Raw genomic sequence first — 18,075 nt, forward strand, 5'->3', positions numbered from 1 at the left:
TAATCATTACAATGTCGCTAAAAGTTTTGAATCAAAAGCCATTGCATGCTTTGACGATTTGGATTAGGCAAGGCCTACTTGTGGAAATAGACGTGTAAGCGAACTAATTCCTCACAAGGTGATCGTAGGGCATACCAAAAGGCATGGCATTAAAATGAAACCCTAATTGTTTTGCCTGCCTGGACTTGTGAGCCATTAAGTCTGTATAATTCCTCAGCCAGCTAAGGCGGAAGACCATGTCTCCAGCACCATACATACTAAAAGTAGCTGGGTCCAATTTGATACCACATTGGATTTTTATTTTGGTTGGGCTATTTAGCAATACTAAAATATGGTGGTTTTGACCCAAAGTTTTGACCCAACAAATTGTCGTAAAAGAAGACACACATTTGTAAAATGGCACAGTTCCAACAGGGTGATTATTATAATAAATAATCACGCAGTGTCAACCGGGGTATTTATTATAATAAATAATCCACACACACTCAAACGAAATGCATTTTTATTTGACACAAGTTTGAATCTATATTGTAGATTTTTATGTCTGCATTACGGGCACCGTTATTCTGAAAATCGCCTTTGCCCCCTAAAGTATACCGGATGTAGACCATTCTCTCCCTGGTTTTTAAATTCTCAGCATACGTTCTTCCTGGTCACTGCTCTCTCCGCCATTTTCCTTAGCTGGTGTCGCAGAAGTGGTTGACGTAGTTATCAGTGCCATTACGTTCAGTTTAAAAGGTAACTGGTGAATATCATCGAAGATAGTCTTCGATAACGCGGTGTCATTTAGCAAGACACTAAACTGTGAGACAAGATGTCCACCGAGCAGGCAGAGAAGACTGACGTGATCGAACAAGCAGGCCAGCAGCAGCCGCCGCCGCTGCAGCAGCAGCAGCAACCGGGGTAAGTCCATTCATCAACGGCCCTTTGTTGGAGCTCGCTAGCCAGCCAGCTACATAGTTAGCCGTAATGATTCAGATCTACGGAAAGGTCGAGAAAGACCTATCTTTCGAGAAAAATCTTCCCGTTGTTGCATCCTTGTGAGGCAATCTTTATAAGGCCGGCAATGTGTTTTTAAAGTTAGCTGTAGTGAGTTTACACGCTGTTCGGAGAGGTGTTCGGGACCCGTCTAATTATCGAAACCATTCATTTACGTAACTTAAAGTAGGGTTAATATAATATTTGCAGATTTATTGACACGGTTAAATATAAGGACATTTTCTTTGTTATATTCTCTCGCAATTTGATAAAACACGTTAAAAATAATGAAACGTTAGTTATTTTACAGGCCTACTAACGTTATGTCCAAAGAGCGGCCTTGCCATGCGGCTGACGTTCAATTGTCTCGATTACAGACTATTATTCACGTTCAGATCATTGTAAATGTGTTATTATTATTATTATTATTATTATCATTATCAACCGTACTTTAACTACTTCACTTTATAAAAAAAACATACTCTAGTTGAAAAGTGGTTTTCACTATCGGACTTTAACAAAAAGCTCCGTAGGCGCACTATTGACGCTGACTGCGACGTTTAGGCCTCTGAAGGAGCAATGCGAGTAAAAGGTGCGGTTATGTTGTGTTTTAACTTTTATTAAAGAACGTACTAGCAAATGTCTGCAGTCAGTATATTTATCTTATGTGTCCCCCCCCTTTTGGCTTTTAATTTACATTCCATGATCTAATCGACTTTAATTCTGCACCTTTCTGGGCTCACATAAGAAACAAAATGTTTACTCACTATTTACTGATCTCTTTTTACAGAGAAGTGAACGGGAAAGCCAAACATGAGCTCAATGCAAGCAGGAAGGAGAGGCCCCCGAAGAGAGGAGGAGTCGGAGTCGGACGCTATGAACCCTATGGAAACGTCAACAAAAGATACCGGGTTTTTGTCAGCAACATCCCATATGATGTCAAATGGCAAGCTCTCAAAGACCTGATGAAAGAAAAAGGTAAGGTGTTTGGATAAGGGATTGAGTCAGTCAGCTTTGCACATGACAAACATGCAGCATCCAGGGTCATTTTGTTTGACCGTTGCAGCTTTGAAGGGCTCTTGGGGATTTGTGCAGAAACTTAAGTTGTACACTGTTGCTTGAGATCTCATGGGAGTTATCTGGAACAAAGGTTTTGGACGAGGTCCGTCAACTAAGGAGTTGCTGCAGACAAGTGCAGTGAACCTGGATGATCATGAATGAACATTTATTCTCTATCGAGATTACTAAAACCTATTGTGGTTTTTGTGAAGTGGGGTTTGTATATGTGTTAAGCCGGTGCACTACTGGGAAAATCCAATGGCTTGGGATCAGAGTGGCATATTGAGATGCTTTCCCCCCAAGAAATCCATGAAAAGCATTTTTTACATTGACATAAGGCAAGCATTTTTGCCCTGAAACGAGGCACAAGTGGCTCTCTGTTGCAACATGTAATTAACGTTTATAACCGGAGCTCTCATGATTTTATAAATAAGTATAATGAAATCATTTGTGATGCAGCAAGTTTCAGCAGAGAGTCTTACATTCTCTTAAATGTACAATATGGATTTTACATGTGCTGTTACTCATGTAGTTATGAGATATTGGAAACACTTTAGATATTCTATAAGTAATGCACTAAATTGGCATTTACTTGAAATTTAAAGCATGTGTTAAAGGTACATTCCTTTTTCAGAAGGCGTGCCTGGTATTCGTTTAATGACAACTGACTGTGGAGTTAAATTGCATTTTCTCTTTTAGGTGTGACCTTGACGAGCAAATGTTCTCTCAGCAGATCTCCATGTTGTGCCAAAAACGGCTATGCTTTGGAGTTTTCTTTGGGGTACAGGTCTACAAAATGAAGCAACTTCTTATGCACTGTCCTTGTCTCTAGAGGTTTGGTCACTGATGTCCATTCGTTGAACAGACGTGATCTGGAACGAATGCGTGGCTCCGATCGACACTGACTCAAAATTCGGATATTGTGCGTTTAAGGAACAGGTCCACTTTAAGAACATGTTTGCCAATAGAGAAGTTTCTATCCCCTAAGGGCTTGCCTTTACGATTATGGTTAGTTTCTAGCTGTAGGTTTCTTCCCAGGCTCAGTTGATGGGTGAATGTATTGTTGCATTGGCCTGATGTTTTAAAATGGCGACATTTGACAAAGTATTCACAGGTTTGCAATGAAATGGACAGATGCATTGAACAGGTTTTGCCTAATTATTGGGTCAATTATCGTTGGGTAGAAGGTGGTGTTCACGGTCTATTCTTCAGTCTATTGCTTTTGGTGCTTCGGGAGAATTCCAACAAGGACAGGCTAAGAGGTCTTAATTTTTTTTAATAAAAACTCTAGCTTGCTTTTTGTAGACCTGTACCATATTGCGCTGCTGCTGAGGTGCTGGGGGAAGGCGCAGGACTGGCAGTCTGAGCTCACTGGCACCAGCCACCCTACTTGTGTGTCTGCTCTAAACCCCCATTGTTCTCTCGGCTTCTCTCCCCTTGGTGTGTGTCGTCTCTGGAATCTGATTTGTAGTGGGTGAGGTAACGTACGTGGAACACTTAATGGACGCAGAAGGCAAATCGAGGGTAAGTGCAAATACATACAAATAAAACATGAATAATCCTAGACAAACCTGTGTTTGTCAGCTTTGGTGTCTTTATTTTTATTGTTGGAAATTGTTCAGCTTCAGAAACCTGGTGGAGTGTGTGAGACGGTGACATGCTGGAGGCGTGTTTTATTTGGTGTCGTTTGTGGCACTGACTTGATGTCATCCTGAGAGTTGATGCTCTTATAAAAGGACTTCAGCTTTCTTTGTAGCCAATCCTGTGGGATTGCAGTATCGGAGTGACAAAGTCCCTTTGGTTGCTGGATTTGCTCCTCACGAACTAAAGGGGTCTAGTTTGCAAGAGGTTGTTACAAGGCTGGTAGATGGTGGTTAACTATAACTCATTCTGTAGAACAGCTTTACTGGAAACGTTACCTCCAATATCTTACTAGTGGGGAATCCTATCTCACTGTGGATTTTCTGCCCTTTGGATGTTGGGGAAAAATACTCTTAATACTCACCAGACTTGCTTGCATTGTGCTAGTGACTGGGAAAAGATCCTAGAATAGTAATTTTATGTGGAAGCACAGAGTTGTGGCCAATGCTGTAGGCTTTTGTGATGAACTTGTGATTGTGCATGAAAATGTATTTTTGCTTACATTTTTGGTCAATTAAAACGTCTACTTAAAAAAAAAAAGTTGCCGTTACTCATTTTAATTGTTCTTTACTCCTTTTGGTGCGGCCTATTCTGGTGTCTCCATCAATAAAGGGTTGTGCGTAAGTAGTTTATCCATTTTTGTATTTTCAGCATGTGTTGTGCTAATGCCCTTCAGATTGACAAAATGGAAATGTTACAATCCTGTTTAAGTTAAGAAAGTGGAAACGCATGCACCACCATGTCTGTTTTTTTTTTTTATAGAAAAGCTTTTTGGAGAGGGTAGTTATTACAATGTATGAGTGTCATTGATTGATGGATATACTGTATATTTCTTAGGGTCGTTGAGTTTAGGACTGAAGAGCTAATGAAGAAAGCGGTGGAGAAGGTCAACAAGCACAACCTCAATGGACGACCCCTAAAAGTGAAAGAGGTAGGCCACAGCACATATGACTAGATGAAACCAAGTGCAGTGGAGAGATCAACATGTCAGTTGAACATTTTCATGCTTTTTGTTAGGACCCTGATGGTGCGATTGCTCAGAGAGAGATGAACAAGACTCAAGGTGGAGGTCATCCAGGAGGCCATGGCGGTATGGGTGGAATGGGCGGCGGAATGGGTGGTGGTATGGGCGGTGGTATGGGCGGTGGAATGGGCGGTGGAATGGGCGGTGGAATGGGCGGCGGAATGGGGGGAATGGGCGGAATGGATCGCATGAACATGGAACGAATGGGACCTGGACCAAATGGCTCCACAGTCAACATTCCTCCGAGCCTGATGAACAACCCCAACATCCCCAACGAGATCATACATGGTCTCCAGGCTGGCAGGATTGGCAGCACTGTCTTTGTGGCTAATGTGAGTCTTCCAGAGTTGTCCTGTAGTTGTTCTTTAAAAAGTTTAATTTGTATTTATTTGCAAAATGATTGTACAGCTCTTAATTTAATCTAAGATATGGGGAGAACCCGTAGTTTGGTTTTACTTTTAGCCAAAGCAAGTAACCATCTCCAAAAAATTTTCCTTGTGCCTGCAGCTTGATTACAAAGTGGGCTGGAAGAAGCTGAAAGAGGTATTCAGCATGGCGGGCATCGTGGCGAGGGCTGACATTCTGGAGGACAAGGATGGGAAAAGCAGAGGCATGGGAACCGTAACATTTGATATGCCCATTGAAGCCGTCCAAGCTGTCTGTATCCTTTTTTTGAAAACAATGTTGGATTGGGATCTCTTTGTACGTGCATAGACTGTTTATTCAAAACCTCTGGTACACTTTCCTTAATTATTTCACAGCTATGTTTAATGGACAGCTGTTATTCAACAGAGTCATGCACGTCAAACTGGTATGTTACCTGAACCTCACTTTACATTGGCTCACATTATAACTGAAGCACATGTTCTAAATGCATTTGTTTGCTTTTACAGGATGAGAAATCTCTGCCCAAAGATTTTGGACCACCTGAAAGAGCTGCCTCTGCTCTCCCCCGTAAGTATACTTTGCTTGTAATAGTCATTCTAACCACATTATCCTTGCCAGTTAACTTGAGTTGCTTCAGTTTGGTGCAGAACTGTACCTGTGATACTTGGTTGTTTGGGGTATGATGTAAAAATCAGCAGGTAGCACCAGTGACTATTTGCCACTTAAATATATCAAGATACACACTAACTGTTGGAAACCTGAGGTACTGAATATTTCGATATTGAACAAACATTTCACAGTGGTGCTTCCACTGCAGTTTTGATACCAACGAATGGTAATACTGTGGTTATGTAAAACAATGTATTTGTACATATACAATTTTTAGACAATGCCTTAATACTGAACCCATTTTCTCTTCCCAGGTGGCCTGAGTGGTATTGGTTTGGGCCTGGGACCTGGTGGTCAGCCCATTGATGCTACCCAGCTCAATAGAGGTGGTGGTGGAGGAGGAGGAGGTGGTGGTGGAGGAGGAATGGGCAACATGGGCCCTGGAGGTAACTAGCTCAAGTGTTTTGTGTAAACTTGAATAATCTGAGATCTTACAAAGTTTTTAAGTTTTTTATTTTCAAAGTTAGGAATTTGCTTTGATTTTAGAACATAGTATCTGGTTTGATCTACACAATCACTTATGTGTACCAACACTCTTTTTTATATTGATATATTATATCATTATGATCAAAACATGCAATAAAAAGATGTATAATTACAATGTACATTGCTTGCTCTGGATATAAAATAATTCCCCAAAATCTATTTATCGCAATTTCATTGTAACAATTTTAGATGCGATTTGTCTTGATTGATGTAGTACCTTTTTTTAAAAAAAAAAAAAATTTTATATATACTTTTTTTTTAAAGGGACAGTCTAGTTTTTATCTCTTAAAATGCTTTACAGACCAAGATAAAAGATAAATAGTCAGTGGATTATCACTTCTCTTTTGCAGGAATGGATGGAATGGGCTTTGGTAACATGGGAGGTCGTATGGGAGGAGGAGGAGGAGGAGGTGGTGGTGGAGGAGGAGGTGGTGGAGGAGGTGGCGGCGGCAGCAGCAGCGGAGGTGGTATGTACCGAAGAATTTCAAGTTGGTCCTTAACTGTATTGATCTAAACTGCTGCATTTACTGTTGAAGCAAACTCAACACTTCCTCGACCTGTAACACATTTAACAAAAGGGCATGTTACACTTTAAGTCCCTGAAATTTTAGTCTGAAACATTTGCAAGGAGTTTTTAACAGTGAAATGGAATATGTATAAATCAGCAATTTTATATTTTAAGCACCCAGACTCTGCAAGAGTCAGTCAATTGTGAGTTTAGGTCACTGACTTAAAAACCTTTTTTATGATGTATCATACCCAGCCTGTCTATCTGTCTCCGGTATAAGATGTTCTTCTCCTTTTGTTCAAGGAATGGACAACTTTGCAGGAGGAATGAACAACATGGAGCGTTTTGGTTCTTCAGGAATGGGCAGAATGAACGGTAAGGAGCCGTGTTGAGCACCCCAAAGCAGGCGTGGAACACTTTCACGTTTTGCTGGCTGTTTCTAATGGTGTCATCTCTTGCATTGTCAGAGATGGACCGTGGGATTGGTGGTGCTTTTGACAGGGAGTTTGGGCGAAATGAAATGGGAATGTCTCGCAATAATTTTGGTGACTCCTTTGAAAGAGGAATGGGTTAGTATTTTCAGGATTTTGTTTTATATTCCTCATAACTAATCTGATAAACCAGATTAGATGCAATTCTCACTTCAGCTTTGACAGTTGATGTAACGGTTTTCTTTCTTTGGTTGACTCACTTTTACAGGAAACTCCGTGGGTATGGAACGCATGAGCTCTGGAATGGACCGCCTGGGAGCCAACATGGACCGCATGGCAGGGATGGATCGGATGGGCATGGACAGGATGGACCGCGGGTCTGACCTGGAAAGGCTGGGTTCTGGTTTCGACCGGATAGGCTCGGGGATGGACCGGCTGGGGCCCAGTATGGACAGACTTGGACCCGGTCTGGACCGCATAAGCTCCAGCATGGACCGCCTCGGCCCAGCTGGGTTTGACCGCCTCGGTCCGGCTGGGTTGGATCGCATGGGATCTAACCTGGACTACGGCTCCCCAATGGGTATGGAACGCATGGGCAACACCGGGGTTGACAGAATGGCCAGCGGATTCGACCGCATCGGCTCCACTGGAGGACTTGACCGCTTCCCCTCTGGTGGCATCGACCGCATGAGCTCTGGCATGGACCGGATGGGGTCTGGAGGTGTTGGTCAGTTTGATCGCTCTGGTGAGTTGGATCGTGGATTTGTTGGGAATTCCTTTGGAGGAGCCGGAGGGCCTGGAGCTGGAGGCTCCAATGTCAGGAAGGGATGCCAGATCTTTGTCAGAAATGTAAGTATTTATCTTCAGGGTAGTCACACTTTTTTATTTTATTTTATTTTTTTTTTGGGACTTAATTTATTCTCATGTATGATGGTCATTTATTTGAAATCTATTTTGTTTTACAGCTGCCATTTGACTTCAACTGGAAGATGCTGAAGGATACCTTCAACACATGCGGTAAGAGTAGTGAATAGTACAGACTGGATCAAATCAATTACCGTCTGCTATTTTACATTAAGCTGACCTCTTACATGGGTGTCCGTCCTTCTGCAGGCATGGTGCAGTATGCTGATATCAAGATGGAGAACGGCAAGTCCAAGGGCTGTGGTGTGGTCCGCTTCGACACCCCTGAAACTGCTGAGCGTGTCTGCCGGACCATGAATGGCTATCGGCTGAACGGAAGAGAAATTGATGTTAGAATTGATAGACACGCATAAATTGTCTGTTACATCTGACATTTAATTTAGTCCATAAAAGTCTGAGTGATCTGTATCATCTAAATTGCCCATAGGACATTCATATTATATTCACTTGGTTTGTTAGATATTTGTAACTGTGAACATTTTATTTTAGTTGGTAATCTGTCACAGTGAATGTGTTTTTTAGTTTTTGATTCAGTTTTACTTGTTTTTGTTTTAGAGACCAAAGTTATGCGTCACCTGTCATGGCCTTTGTTCTGTAAGGTGTTTTGATAAATAAACCTCAGTATTTGAAATGGTTTGTCTTTTTTCATGTTATTTCCTTGCCTTGCTTGCATGTTAATAATGTACTTGGCAGTTAACAGTAGAGATTATACATTTCTAGCGCTGTTGGGATATCTATATCGATGTGATTTGATCACGTACGTTGGTTTTTACTTATGAGGAGAACGCGTGTGGTTAAAGAAAGCCAGTGAGCGATAGAGGGGAAAGCGCACGCGAGGATATGACGCTCTCTGCTGAATGCTCACGTGCCCCCCCTCGTGGAAAAAGAAGGTCATCACCGGGAAAAAGGTCGCATGCATTAGATTCAAGATGGCGACCTCCTTGTGTCAGTGTTACCAGGTGAGACTGAGACTTAGTGTGATTATGAAATATTGGCATTTAATCAGCACGCAAAGCGGAGCACAAAACTCAGAGTGTTTTTGGACGACCAGTGTCTCCAGCGGCTGGGAGCGTTGGACATTGTATTTCCTGATGAGGTTGATAACGTAGCTTAGCTAACTAGCTGAATTAGCTCTTTGAATATTCAGATGTCCAGCCGGTGTTTGAACTCCGAACTAATTATATATATTTTTTTCTAGTAAAATGTAAACTCTGCTATCTAGCTGCACGTGCTACCTTTCCACCATGTCTTATAACGAAGTGTCTGTCAAACGACTTTTACCGTGACCACTTTATTATGTTCCGTGTTTAACTTTCTCATGGTAACCGCCGACACGGTTCTCGAGCAGTCTTGTCAGGTTTGAGGCTGACTTCGTATTGTCTGTTTGCAGATGTGTGTCAGAAGATGCTTCGGGGCCTTCCCCTCTTCTTACCTGCTACTTCACAACAGACCCAGTGTCTACAGGTCACGTGGGGTCCTCGCATGCTCTTCACAGGTAGGAACAGCTGACGTACTGTGAGGACAATCTAACCAAATAAATCGCAATGCTACTCAGGCAGACGTACATTTAATTGAACTGCTCGAGACATGGCAGAAGTAAATTAATTGTACATGTTTCTTATTCATACCAACTAGGTGCCTCAGCCACGTCTTCTGCAGGTCCGGTTTTTGTCAGGGGAGAGAGGCCGCAGAAAAGGTTTCCTTGGGGAGTTTCTGGACAACATAAAGCAGGAGCTAAACAAGAACAACGAAATGAAAGACAGCATCAAGAAGTTCCGGGAAGAGGCCAAAAAACTCGACGAGTCGGATGCATTGAAACAAGCTCGAAGGAAATATGTTAGTATTCCGCCGCACATGGCATGATCCAATATCCATTTTATTATGAAAAGCAAATGTTAGGGTTTGCCAATGTCCCGCTGTCTATTTTCCAGAAAACTATAGAGTCTGAAACAGCGAAGACCTCAGACGTTTTCAAGAAGAAGTTGGGAAACATCTCTGAGACAGTTAAAGAGGTAAATGTGATAAGTATCTCAATCAGATGTAGCCTTTCTTTTGAGTGTCATATGATAGATAGATGTTCAATGTGTGTGTGTGTGTGTGTGTGTACGTGTGGACAGGGGCTAGAGGAGGTCAGTCGCACAGAAATTGGGAAGAAAATCATGGATGGAATGGAGGAAGCAGCCAAAACAGCAAAGACCTCAGCAGAGTCTGTCTCTAAAAGTGGAGAGATGTTGGGGAAGAGCGGTGCATTCAGAGCAATTTCACAGGTATGGAGTCACTGTGGACGCTGTGGTGCAGATCTATGTCCTTGTTTACCAGAAGTTGAACCGCATTCTGTATTTTTTGTTTCTTATATGTTGATACATAATCTTGAGCTCTTTAAGAAGGGAGGACTGATAAGTGTCTCATTGCAAGATGAGTGTAATCTTGAGACAACAGAAACAGATAAAACTAGGTAGAGCAATGCAAAAAGAATCAACTGATCATTAATCAATAATATTTCACTTAATTTTGTGCACTGCTCTCTCTCTCTGTTGCACTGTTAGGGAAATGATTTGTCATATTCAGTTGGGAATAGCAATTTATTATTATTATTATTATTATTATTATTATTATTATTATAGACAGTAATCTGCTTCACTGCAGCCCACTGCTCCTTAGTAACTAAGGATGGGTCAAATGCAGAGAAGAATTTCCCCACTGTGGGTTCAATAAAGTGTACATTATTATTATTATTATTATTATTAAATAATATTGTGAAATTGATTAGGAATACAGGAAGCTCAGAGTCCTGTGAATGATATGCCTGGAACTCATTAGTTGTTCTCTCGTCTGCTCCCCGTTCATCTGTCCTCAGGGCATGGAGAGTGTGAAGCAAGAGATTGGTGATCTGGGTCACACCGGCCCTTATCGGCCACCTGCCAGGCTCAGGAAGAGGAGTGAGTTCTCCTCCAAGGGGGCGGGGGATGACAGCAAGGTCTTCGAAGCCAACGAGTACGTGAGTGCCCTCTACTTTACCCTGATACTGGGAGGGCAACCCCTCTCATGTTCAGAGATGGCTGATAGCACTTGGCCTCATTCAGTTTAATCATTAAAACTAAATAAAAAGGGAAATATAAACCAACTCACGGCTGAAATATTATGAGAGCTGAGAGTCACATCTGGTCGGGTACCAACAGACTACCCGACTTTATCTGAAGCCGTATTTAGAAAACATCGCTGTTTGCAGAGATAAGCAAACCGTGACAGTATTCCCAGTATTTCCTTTGCATTCCGCTAATTGTCCTTGATGTAAATACTGCCGTGTTTTCCTTTCTCAGTTGATCTGGTTAAATGTGATGGTCAGCATGATCCTGCAAGTCAACAGGGTCAACCTGTTTCCCTCAGCCCGCTGTTTGAAGCATTCCTTTGTGTGTACTTCAGGGAAGCAATGGGTGTGGTGCTCCACAAAGACTCAAAATGGTACCAGCAGTGGAGGGACTTCAAAGACAACAACATGGTCGTCAACCGTAAGGACTAACTGATCTCTTGTTCCTTCTGTCTGCATCCAATGGGCGTTTACTTAAAGTCGACCTTTAACGAGTGCACCAGAAGTTCTCTGTTGCATGTACAGGAAGTGATATGAAGTCCAAGCCTGCTGGCGTAAAACCACAGACTTTAAAGATACCATTTTTTGTGGGAACAGACTAAAAGGAATGGAGAACGCCCCCTTTTTAATTGCTGAGCCCCTGGTGTGCGTAGTTTAACAGTTTGCAAGAGTTTACTGCTATTACATCATTCTGGTTGTCCTGCACGTGAGGCTGATATTTTACACAACTCTGGTGAGATGGATGAATCTATAGCAAACTTGTCCACGTGCTAAAACATGTGAATGATATATTTGTGCTTGGGCCTGAGTGCTTGGACCACTTTACTGACCGTAAAGCTCATTAAGCCTTCACTAATAAGCATATACTGAAATGTACTGCTATGGTATTAGGTGGAGAGTGTGTTAAACTAAAATGTACATCACTGAGCTGTTTCAGTCAATGTTGTGCACATTAGTTAGGGAAATAACGTTGATGATTAATAATGTTTGATCGGGTGAAAACAATGACGAACACCTTTTACTCTCTCCTAAATACTTTGAAATACTGAGAACCGGAACATCACTTTTTAGTAATAGGTCAAATCAGTAAAGTATAGCTCCCATGGCATTGGTAATATGGCAATTAATTCACTGATTACAATATCTTACACAGCATGAAACAACCCAACTGCTACAGCACTTCACTGCGGCTTTTTAGTGTCATCACAGTATACTTTGTATTTAATGCAGTGGAAGACTGCAGGTTTTAGATGCACCATCGCCCAACCGTTGTGTGTGTGGTGTGTGTGTGTGTGTGTGTGTGTGTGTGTGTGTGTGTGTGTGTGTGTGTGTGTGTGTGTGTGTGTGTGTGTGTGTGTGTGTGTGTGTGTGTGTGTGTGTGTGTGTGTGTGTGTGTGTGTGTGTGTGTGTGTGTGTGTGTGTGTGTGTGTGTGTGTGTGTGTGTGTGTGTGTGTGTGTGTGTGTGTGTGTGTGTGTGTGTGGACTGAAGAGATGTGTTTATGTTTATTCATCGGGACTTGTATTGGAATCATACAATGCTTCATCAATCACCCGGCAGCGACGCACAGCAGCCTTTGCTGAGCCTCAGTCTTTAGCCTTTTTATTCCTCACATTATCCAACCACTTCATAATTTTGACAGGAACAAAAGATGTCGAGTTTCTGTTCATGAACTTACTTTGATTAGTGAAGGATTTGCTGATCTGACGGAGAGGTTTACTTCCATCCTCCATGTGTGTGTATATGTGTGGAGGAGATAGAATCTCATGCTCTCCTTTCTTTCACTGCAGGGTTCTTTGAGATGAAGATGAAGTACGATGAGAGTGACAACAGCCTCGTCAGAGCATCTCGTGCTGTCACCGACAGAATGACTGACCTCCTAGGTGAGAGACCTGGTTTGATGGTGTGCTTTAATCACAGGCAGAGGTCAAAGGTTGTGTGTATCTTAAGGAATCTACGGGTTACTACTATTTTTATTTTTTTTATCGTATACATGATATTCTACAGCTCAAAGATATAGTTAATTTAGTTTTTTTTATGTAAATGCAGATTTTGTTTGCATTATAACTAGATGACAAAATGGAATACAGAAGCTGGCTCAGGCAACTAAAGCTAATGGCACAGATTGTGTAGCTTTAGTAAGACCGTTATGAGCCAAACTTCTTTGTTGGTGTATGTTATGTGCCTCAGTGATATAAATGTGCTCATACTGTAGGTACACTTTTCTTTTGCTTATATGTGAATAGATTTTGTCCATACGTTACTGTCTGTCTAGCGATGAATCTTAGTTGCATTATGTTATTGGAAATGTTGTCATTCCAGTCTGTTCCACAGCTTATTATCTGTTTGCTAATTGTGTTCATGTGTTTTAGGTGGGCTGTTTTCTAAGACGGAGATGTCGGAAGTACTAACAGAGATTTTGAAGGCGGACCCATCCTTCGACAAAGATTCCTTCCTCAAACAGTGTGAACGAGATATCATCCCCAATATACTGGAGGTACTTTGGACTGCATGTCTGTGTCACAAAATCATTTCAACCATTTGAGAATGATGGGACAAATGCCTGATTTATGTTTATGTTTTTTTATATTTAAGACACATTCATTTTAAAACAGTACATATCTTATTGGGTTTTTGTTCAGGATGTAGAATAAAGCAAATGTTGACCTCTGTCATCTGGTCTTGATTTACCCTTTCAGGTGTGTCCAGGAAGTGTTTTTTAAGATGACGTTTGCTCTTTTTCCATGCAGGCGATGATCCGAGGGGAGCTGGAGGTATTGAAGGACTGGTGTTATGAAGCGGTACGAGCTCAAAGCACTGAAACACAGATACCAGAGGCTTCTTTTGTAAAGATACGATATGTAAAGGCAGCCGTTAGACTGCCATCAGAGCACACTGGGGTACATATGGCGGGCATGATGTTATCTTCTTTTTCTCCTCATTGGGTGTGTAGACATACAGCCAGCTGGCACACCCAATTCAGCAAGCCAAGGCCATGGGACTTCATTTCGACTCTAAGATCCTGGACATTGACAATATTGATGTAAGTTTTTCCAGACTACACTACACAGGATTAACAATTAAGCCTTGAGTATTGACGCCCCACGACACTCCCAGGTTTCACGGAATCAAAGTAAGTCACTAGTCTTCAATTAAAACACATGTTCGATGAGTAAATGTTTGATGAATTTAGCATTTTGCCTCATGTCAATATCTGGTAATCTAAATGATAGTTGCTGGTTGGAATATTTAACAAAACAAATTGAATCAACATAAAAACAGGTTACGGTTGAGGTGTAACACTAACAGACAGCCAGTCAAGAGCCTTTTTAATGCTTAGCTTGTGGATGGATTCTATACGGTGATCTGTGCATGATCAGTATACAACCGAGGCAGACAAATGTTGGTGTTTTGAAAAATGCTCAGATTGTGTTTCAGTCCTTGCAAAAAAATATTGTCTAACCATAACTTCTTTGTTTCTATCTGGTTTGTTGGTTCAGTGAAGTATGTATGTTATGTTTCCTCTACTCCAGTTGGCCATGGGGAAGATGATGGACCAGGGTCCAGTGCTGATTATCACCTTCCAGGCTCAGTTAGTCATGGTGATCCGAAACACCAAAGGAGAGGTGGTGGAGGGAGACCCTGTAAGTTACTCACACACACACACACACACACACACACACACACACACACACACACACACACACACACACACACATACTTTGATTTGATAGAATCGGTTATATGTTAACAGTAAAGAGCATTTAGAACACACCAAATGTAAATCTTATTGCTTCTGTGGCATGTAATGTTTTCAGAAAGAAGGCTTTTAACTCTTCTTAGTAAGAAATCAATAGGTGCATTCAATAACATCGTGGGGTATCATGCATGCTGGTTCACTGGAGTAGCTTACTGGTAATGTTATCACTTTCACCTCTGGTTTTATATAGCAAGTCTAAACTTCTGCTTTGAAAAAAGTCCATACAAAGCTTTAAGCTTTAGCTTTAGCTTTTTCATGATCATAAATGTTTTAGAACTTTTTATAAATGATAGACCAAGAACATTTTATGGGACAATTAAGCAACTTTTTTATTTGGGCTTGACCGACGACCCACACTAAAGCTTTATTGGTTATAAATCAGCCATATTGTCCGCTCAGGGCTCCTCAAAGACACCTGTGATTGCAATACCGTGCAGTTGGCATCCGCCCAGTGTTCAGATTTAAAACTACCGCATGAGGATTAATGGTGGATGTACGGTTTAATCAGCTGGATCCAAATGTCTGGACATCAAATGACAGACTCTGCCCGTATGGACTACATCACTAAATGTCTCCTACACTCAACTTCTCAGTGTTACCCATCTGGTCAGCCACCCTTTAAATCTTTTTCCACTTCCTAACTTTCTGGTACGTCTTGGTATGCTAGGTGAAAGATAATGTGAGCAAACGCCTTTGGTAGCTGAGTCATTCTCACTAGTTCATCTGTTATAGGTAGAGATACCCAATGTCCCTAGATTTGCTTGGTGTTGCTACTTCACAAACGCAGGTATCAAAACACAGGTGCTCTTTGGATCCAAGGACATATCATGAGACCAAAAAAGAGACAAATAAAAAAAATATATATATATATAACTGTTTCAGTTATCCAGCGCTACACTGTCTCAGTCTCAGTCTCAGTCCATCTGTGAGCTAGAACTTGAGTTTACATTCTCTGTAGAAAACTGACTGAAACATGTAGGGGCTAAACATATTTATCAAGGACCTGATGCCAGAATGCCTTGTTTGATTTATTGATCACAAAGCTGGCATTTGTTTTGTCTTTATGCTTTACATTACATTACATTACATTACATGTCATTTAGCTGATGCTTTTATCCAAAGCGACTTACAATAAGTGCTTTACATAAAGCTTACGCAATCACACAATGTCTTCACATTTGAAGTGTGTCTGTCTTTGCTAGAGGATGGAGAAGAATTAAACAGCTAAGAATCTGTGTACCGATCTGTTTTTCTCCTCCCTCAGGAAAAAGTGCTGAGGATGATGTACGTGTGGGCTCTGTGTCGAGACCAGGAGGAGCTCAACCCTCATGCTGCCTGGAGGCTACTTGACATCTCCGCCTCTAGCACCGAACAGATCCTCTAACTCTTTGATCACTCTTGAGACAGCATTCTGTACCCGAGATGGCTGTGAGGGAGGGAGGAGGAGGGACGTGGAGAAGAGGGACAGACGAGTGGGACACGGGGCGGACAAAACATGGTGGAGCAGCGTTGCTAAATGCTGCTCACACTAGGGGGCAGTAGAGTACCAACTACTCAGTCACCATGTTTTCTTCCACGCCTGTATGTCTGTCCATTATTTAAACAGCGTAGCCGTAAACATTTCAGGGATACATGAAGTTAGTTAACTGGGGTTCAGCTCATTTATTACAAATGTGAGAAAAGAAAATATGGAAATCCAGGAAGGGGATTTGTAACTGAGCCCTTGAACTTCAAGTTAATGTCAGAATGTCAAAAATGTCAGGCTCTCTCTTCCTCTGAGGCGTTGTTATCTTGGTGGTGTGTTGTAGCCAATCAGTGCTTTCCTCTATCCTTCTTTGTATAATAGTCGTCCACTGTAATTGTTAAAACGTGAGTCTATATTTATTATGAAAAATAAAGATGATCCCTGATTTTCACACTAGCACACATTGTTATACCTTCTGCCTTGCAAATGGTTAAACTTTTCTCCTGATCTGGAGAATATCACATGATTCCTTCTAGGACAGTTGCTAATTATAAAGAAAAATAATTAAATCCTCAAGTGGGATTTCAGTGTGAGCTATATTTCCTTTGGGAAACATGCTGTCTCTCTCTGTTGTGTTTCCAGAGCGGAGCTCGAGCACTCCTTCACTTCACATGAAGTTACATAGAAATGAACACGGCCAGTTTGACAGCTTCCTTGGGGGAGTAGCACCGTCAACTTCCACTTTTTAACATTAACACTATGTGCCGTCACACAGTCGTGTTCCGATTAAATGCTTTGACATTCTGTGTTGTGATTGGTTATAAATCACTGCTCCATGTGTTCAATGTGCCATATCGTTGCCCTAGACACCAGAGTCCTGTGGCCTACAACCAGCAACCCAAACCTATCTTACAAAGGCTCTATGTCACCCATTTCCCCAAGCCTCACCAATAATGTCCCCGCCCTGTCAAATCGTGTGTCCTAATGGTGTTAGAGGTCACAGTGTTGCTTTTGTGTTGGAAACCCGACCATTTACTTTTGATCTGTTGCAGACAATAGTTTACATAAGGCCAGAGAATGAAGAATGCAAACAAAGCTAAATAACATTGGAGACAATATGCATTGTTGCCCGTTTCCACAATTAAAACTTCTGAACTTATTTTGTCCACTTGTTTTGGTCTGTTTTATAACGCTATGATCTTAAAAGAGCAAATGGCATCTGGGCTGGATCCCCCTGGAGGGCCTCGGTGCTTCACATGTGTCTTGTTGCTTTTGGGGACACGTTGTGTAAACCTGCATGTGTGTCCGTATATGTCGCTCCACTATTCCGGGGCTGTCCTGGATGATTGATCCTCTGGGCTGCTGAGTTGCGCTGAGGTTGCAGCTCCCCAATGTAGCATTCATCGCTCAGGATGCACCCCCAGCAACTCTCACACACACACACGCACACACACACACACACAGGTATTCAGAGGAGCCACCCTGGAGGATTCACAACTGGGCAATGTGGTCAGTCGGCTGGATTCTTTAAGACACCCACTCACCAAGAGATGACGCGACACACGTGTGTGAGTTTGCACCACAGCCTTTTACCGAGAGTTGACAGTTGATTTTTTTCATTTTTGGTGTGCTTTATTCCCTGTTGGGTGCAGTTTCC

At 41.9% G+C, this 18,075-nt stretch overlaps 2 protein-coding genes across 6 annotated transcripts; both read left to right on the forward strand.

Annotated features, from left to right (window-relative positions):
• The first annotated feature begins 623 nt into the window (after positions 1-623).
• Positions 624-8,738, forward strand: hnrnpm (heterogeneous nuclear ribonucleoprotein M). 5 transcript variants are annotated; one of them, XM_034530207.1, is made up of 16 exons: positions 626-903; positions 1,769-1,956; positions 3,509-3,561; positions 4,291-4,298; positions 4,516-4,609; positions 4,696-5,034; positions 5,210-5,363; positions 5,464-5,513; positions 5,596-5,656; positions 6,013-6,144; positions 6,595-6,711; positions 7,056-7,127; positions 7,220-7,321; positions 7,452-8,032; positions 8,149-8,200; positions 8,297-8,738. In XM_034530207.1, the coding sequence occupies exons 1-16, from the start codon at positions 815-817 to the stop codon at positions 8,458-8,460; spliced, it is 2,256 nt and encodes a 751-aa protein (XP_034386098.1). In that variant the 5' UTR covers positions 626-814; the 3' UTR covers positions 8,461-8,738. The 5 variants fall into 5 exon arrangements, with proteins under 5 accessions (XP_034386099.1, XP_034386098.1, XP_034386101.1 ...); XM_034530209.1 differs by lacking the exon at positions 626-903 and adding an exon at positions 1,092-1,570 and having other exon boundaries at positions 8,297-8,735; XM_034530208.1 differs by lacking the exon at positions 7,220-7,321 and having other exon boundaries at positions 624-903; positions 8,297-8,735.
• A 241-nt stretch (positions 8,739-8,979) lies between these two features.
• On the forward strand, positions 8,980-17,577 carry timm44 (translocase of inner mitochondrial membrane 44 homolog (yeast)). The gene is made up of 13 exons (XM_034531545.1): positions 8,980-9,066; positions 9,498-9,602; positions 9,743-9,943; positions 10,039-10,119; positions 10,225-10,374; positions 10,965-11,101; positions 11,531-11,616; positions 12,984-13,076; positions 13,566-13,690; positions 13,944-13,994; positions 14,147-14,236; positions 14,727-14,837; positions 16,218-17,577. The coding sequence occupies exons 1-13, from the start codon at positions 9,037-9,039 to the stop codon at positions 16,335-16,337; spliced, it is 1,380 nt and encodes a 459-aa protein (XP_034387436.1). The 5' UTR covers positions 8,980-9,036; the 3' UTR covers positions 16,338-17,577.
• The last annotated feature ends 498 nt before the right edge of the window (positions 17,578-18,075 follow it).

Source organism: Cyclopterus lumpus, chromosome 4, assembly GCF_009769545.1.
Source record: "Cyclopterus lumpus isolate fCycLum1 chromosome 4, fCycLum1.pri, whole genome shotgun sequence".
NCBI lineage: Eukaryota > Metazoa > Chordata > Actinopteri > Perciformes > Cyclopteridae > Cyclopterus > Cyclopterus lumpus.

What these genes read in the sequence shown, in the direction of transcription:
- hnrnpm (XM_034530207.1), top strand. Translation starts at nt 815, where the DNA reads ATGTCCACCGAGCAGGCAGAGAAGACTGACGTGATCGAACAAGCAGGC. An exon ending in GGGCAACATGGGCCCTGGAG is followed by an intron (nt 6,145 to 6,594) that starts GTAACTAGCTCA and finishes TCTCTTTTGCAG; the next exon opens with GAATGGATGGAATGGGCTTT. An exon ending in GCCAGATCTTTGTCAGAAAT is followed by an intron (nt 8,033 to 8,148) that starts GTAAGTATTTAT and finishes TTTGTTTTACAG; the next exon opens with CTGCCATTTGACTTCAACTG.
- timm44 (XM_034531545.1), top strand. Translation starts at nt 9,037, where the DNA reads ATGGCGACCTCCTTGTGTCAGTGTTACCAG. An exon ending in TCTCTGAGACAGTTAAAGAG is followed by an intron (nt 10,120 to 10,224) that starts GTAAATGTGATA and finishes ACGTGTGGACAG; the next exon opens with GGGCTAGAGGAGGTCAGTCG. An exon ending in TGGACATTGACAATATTGAT is followed by an intron (nt 14,237 to 14,726) that starts GTAAGTTTTTCC and finishes CCTCTACTCCAG; the next exon opens with TTGGCCATGGGGAAGATGAT.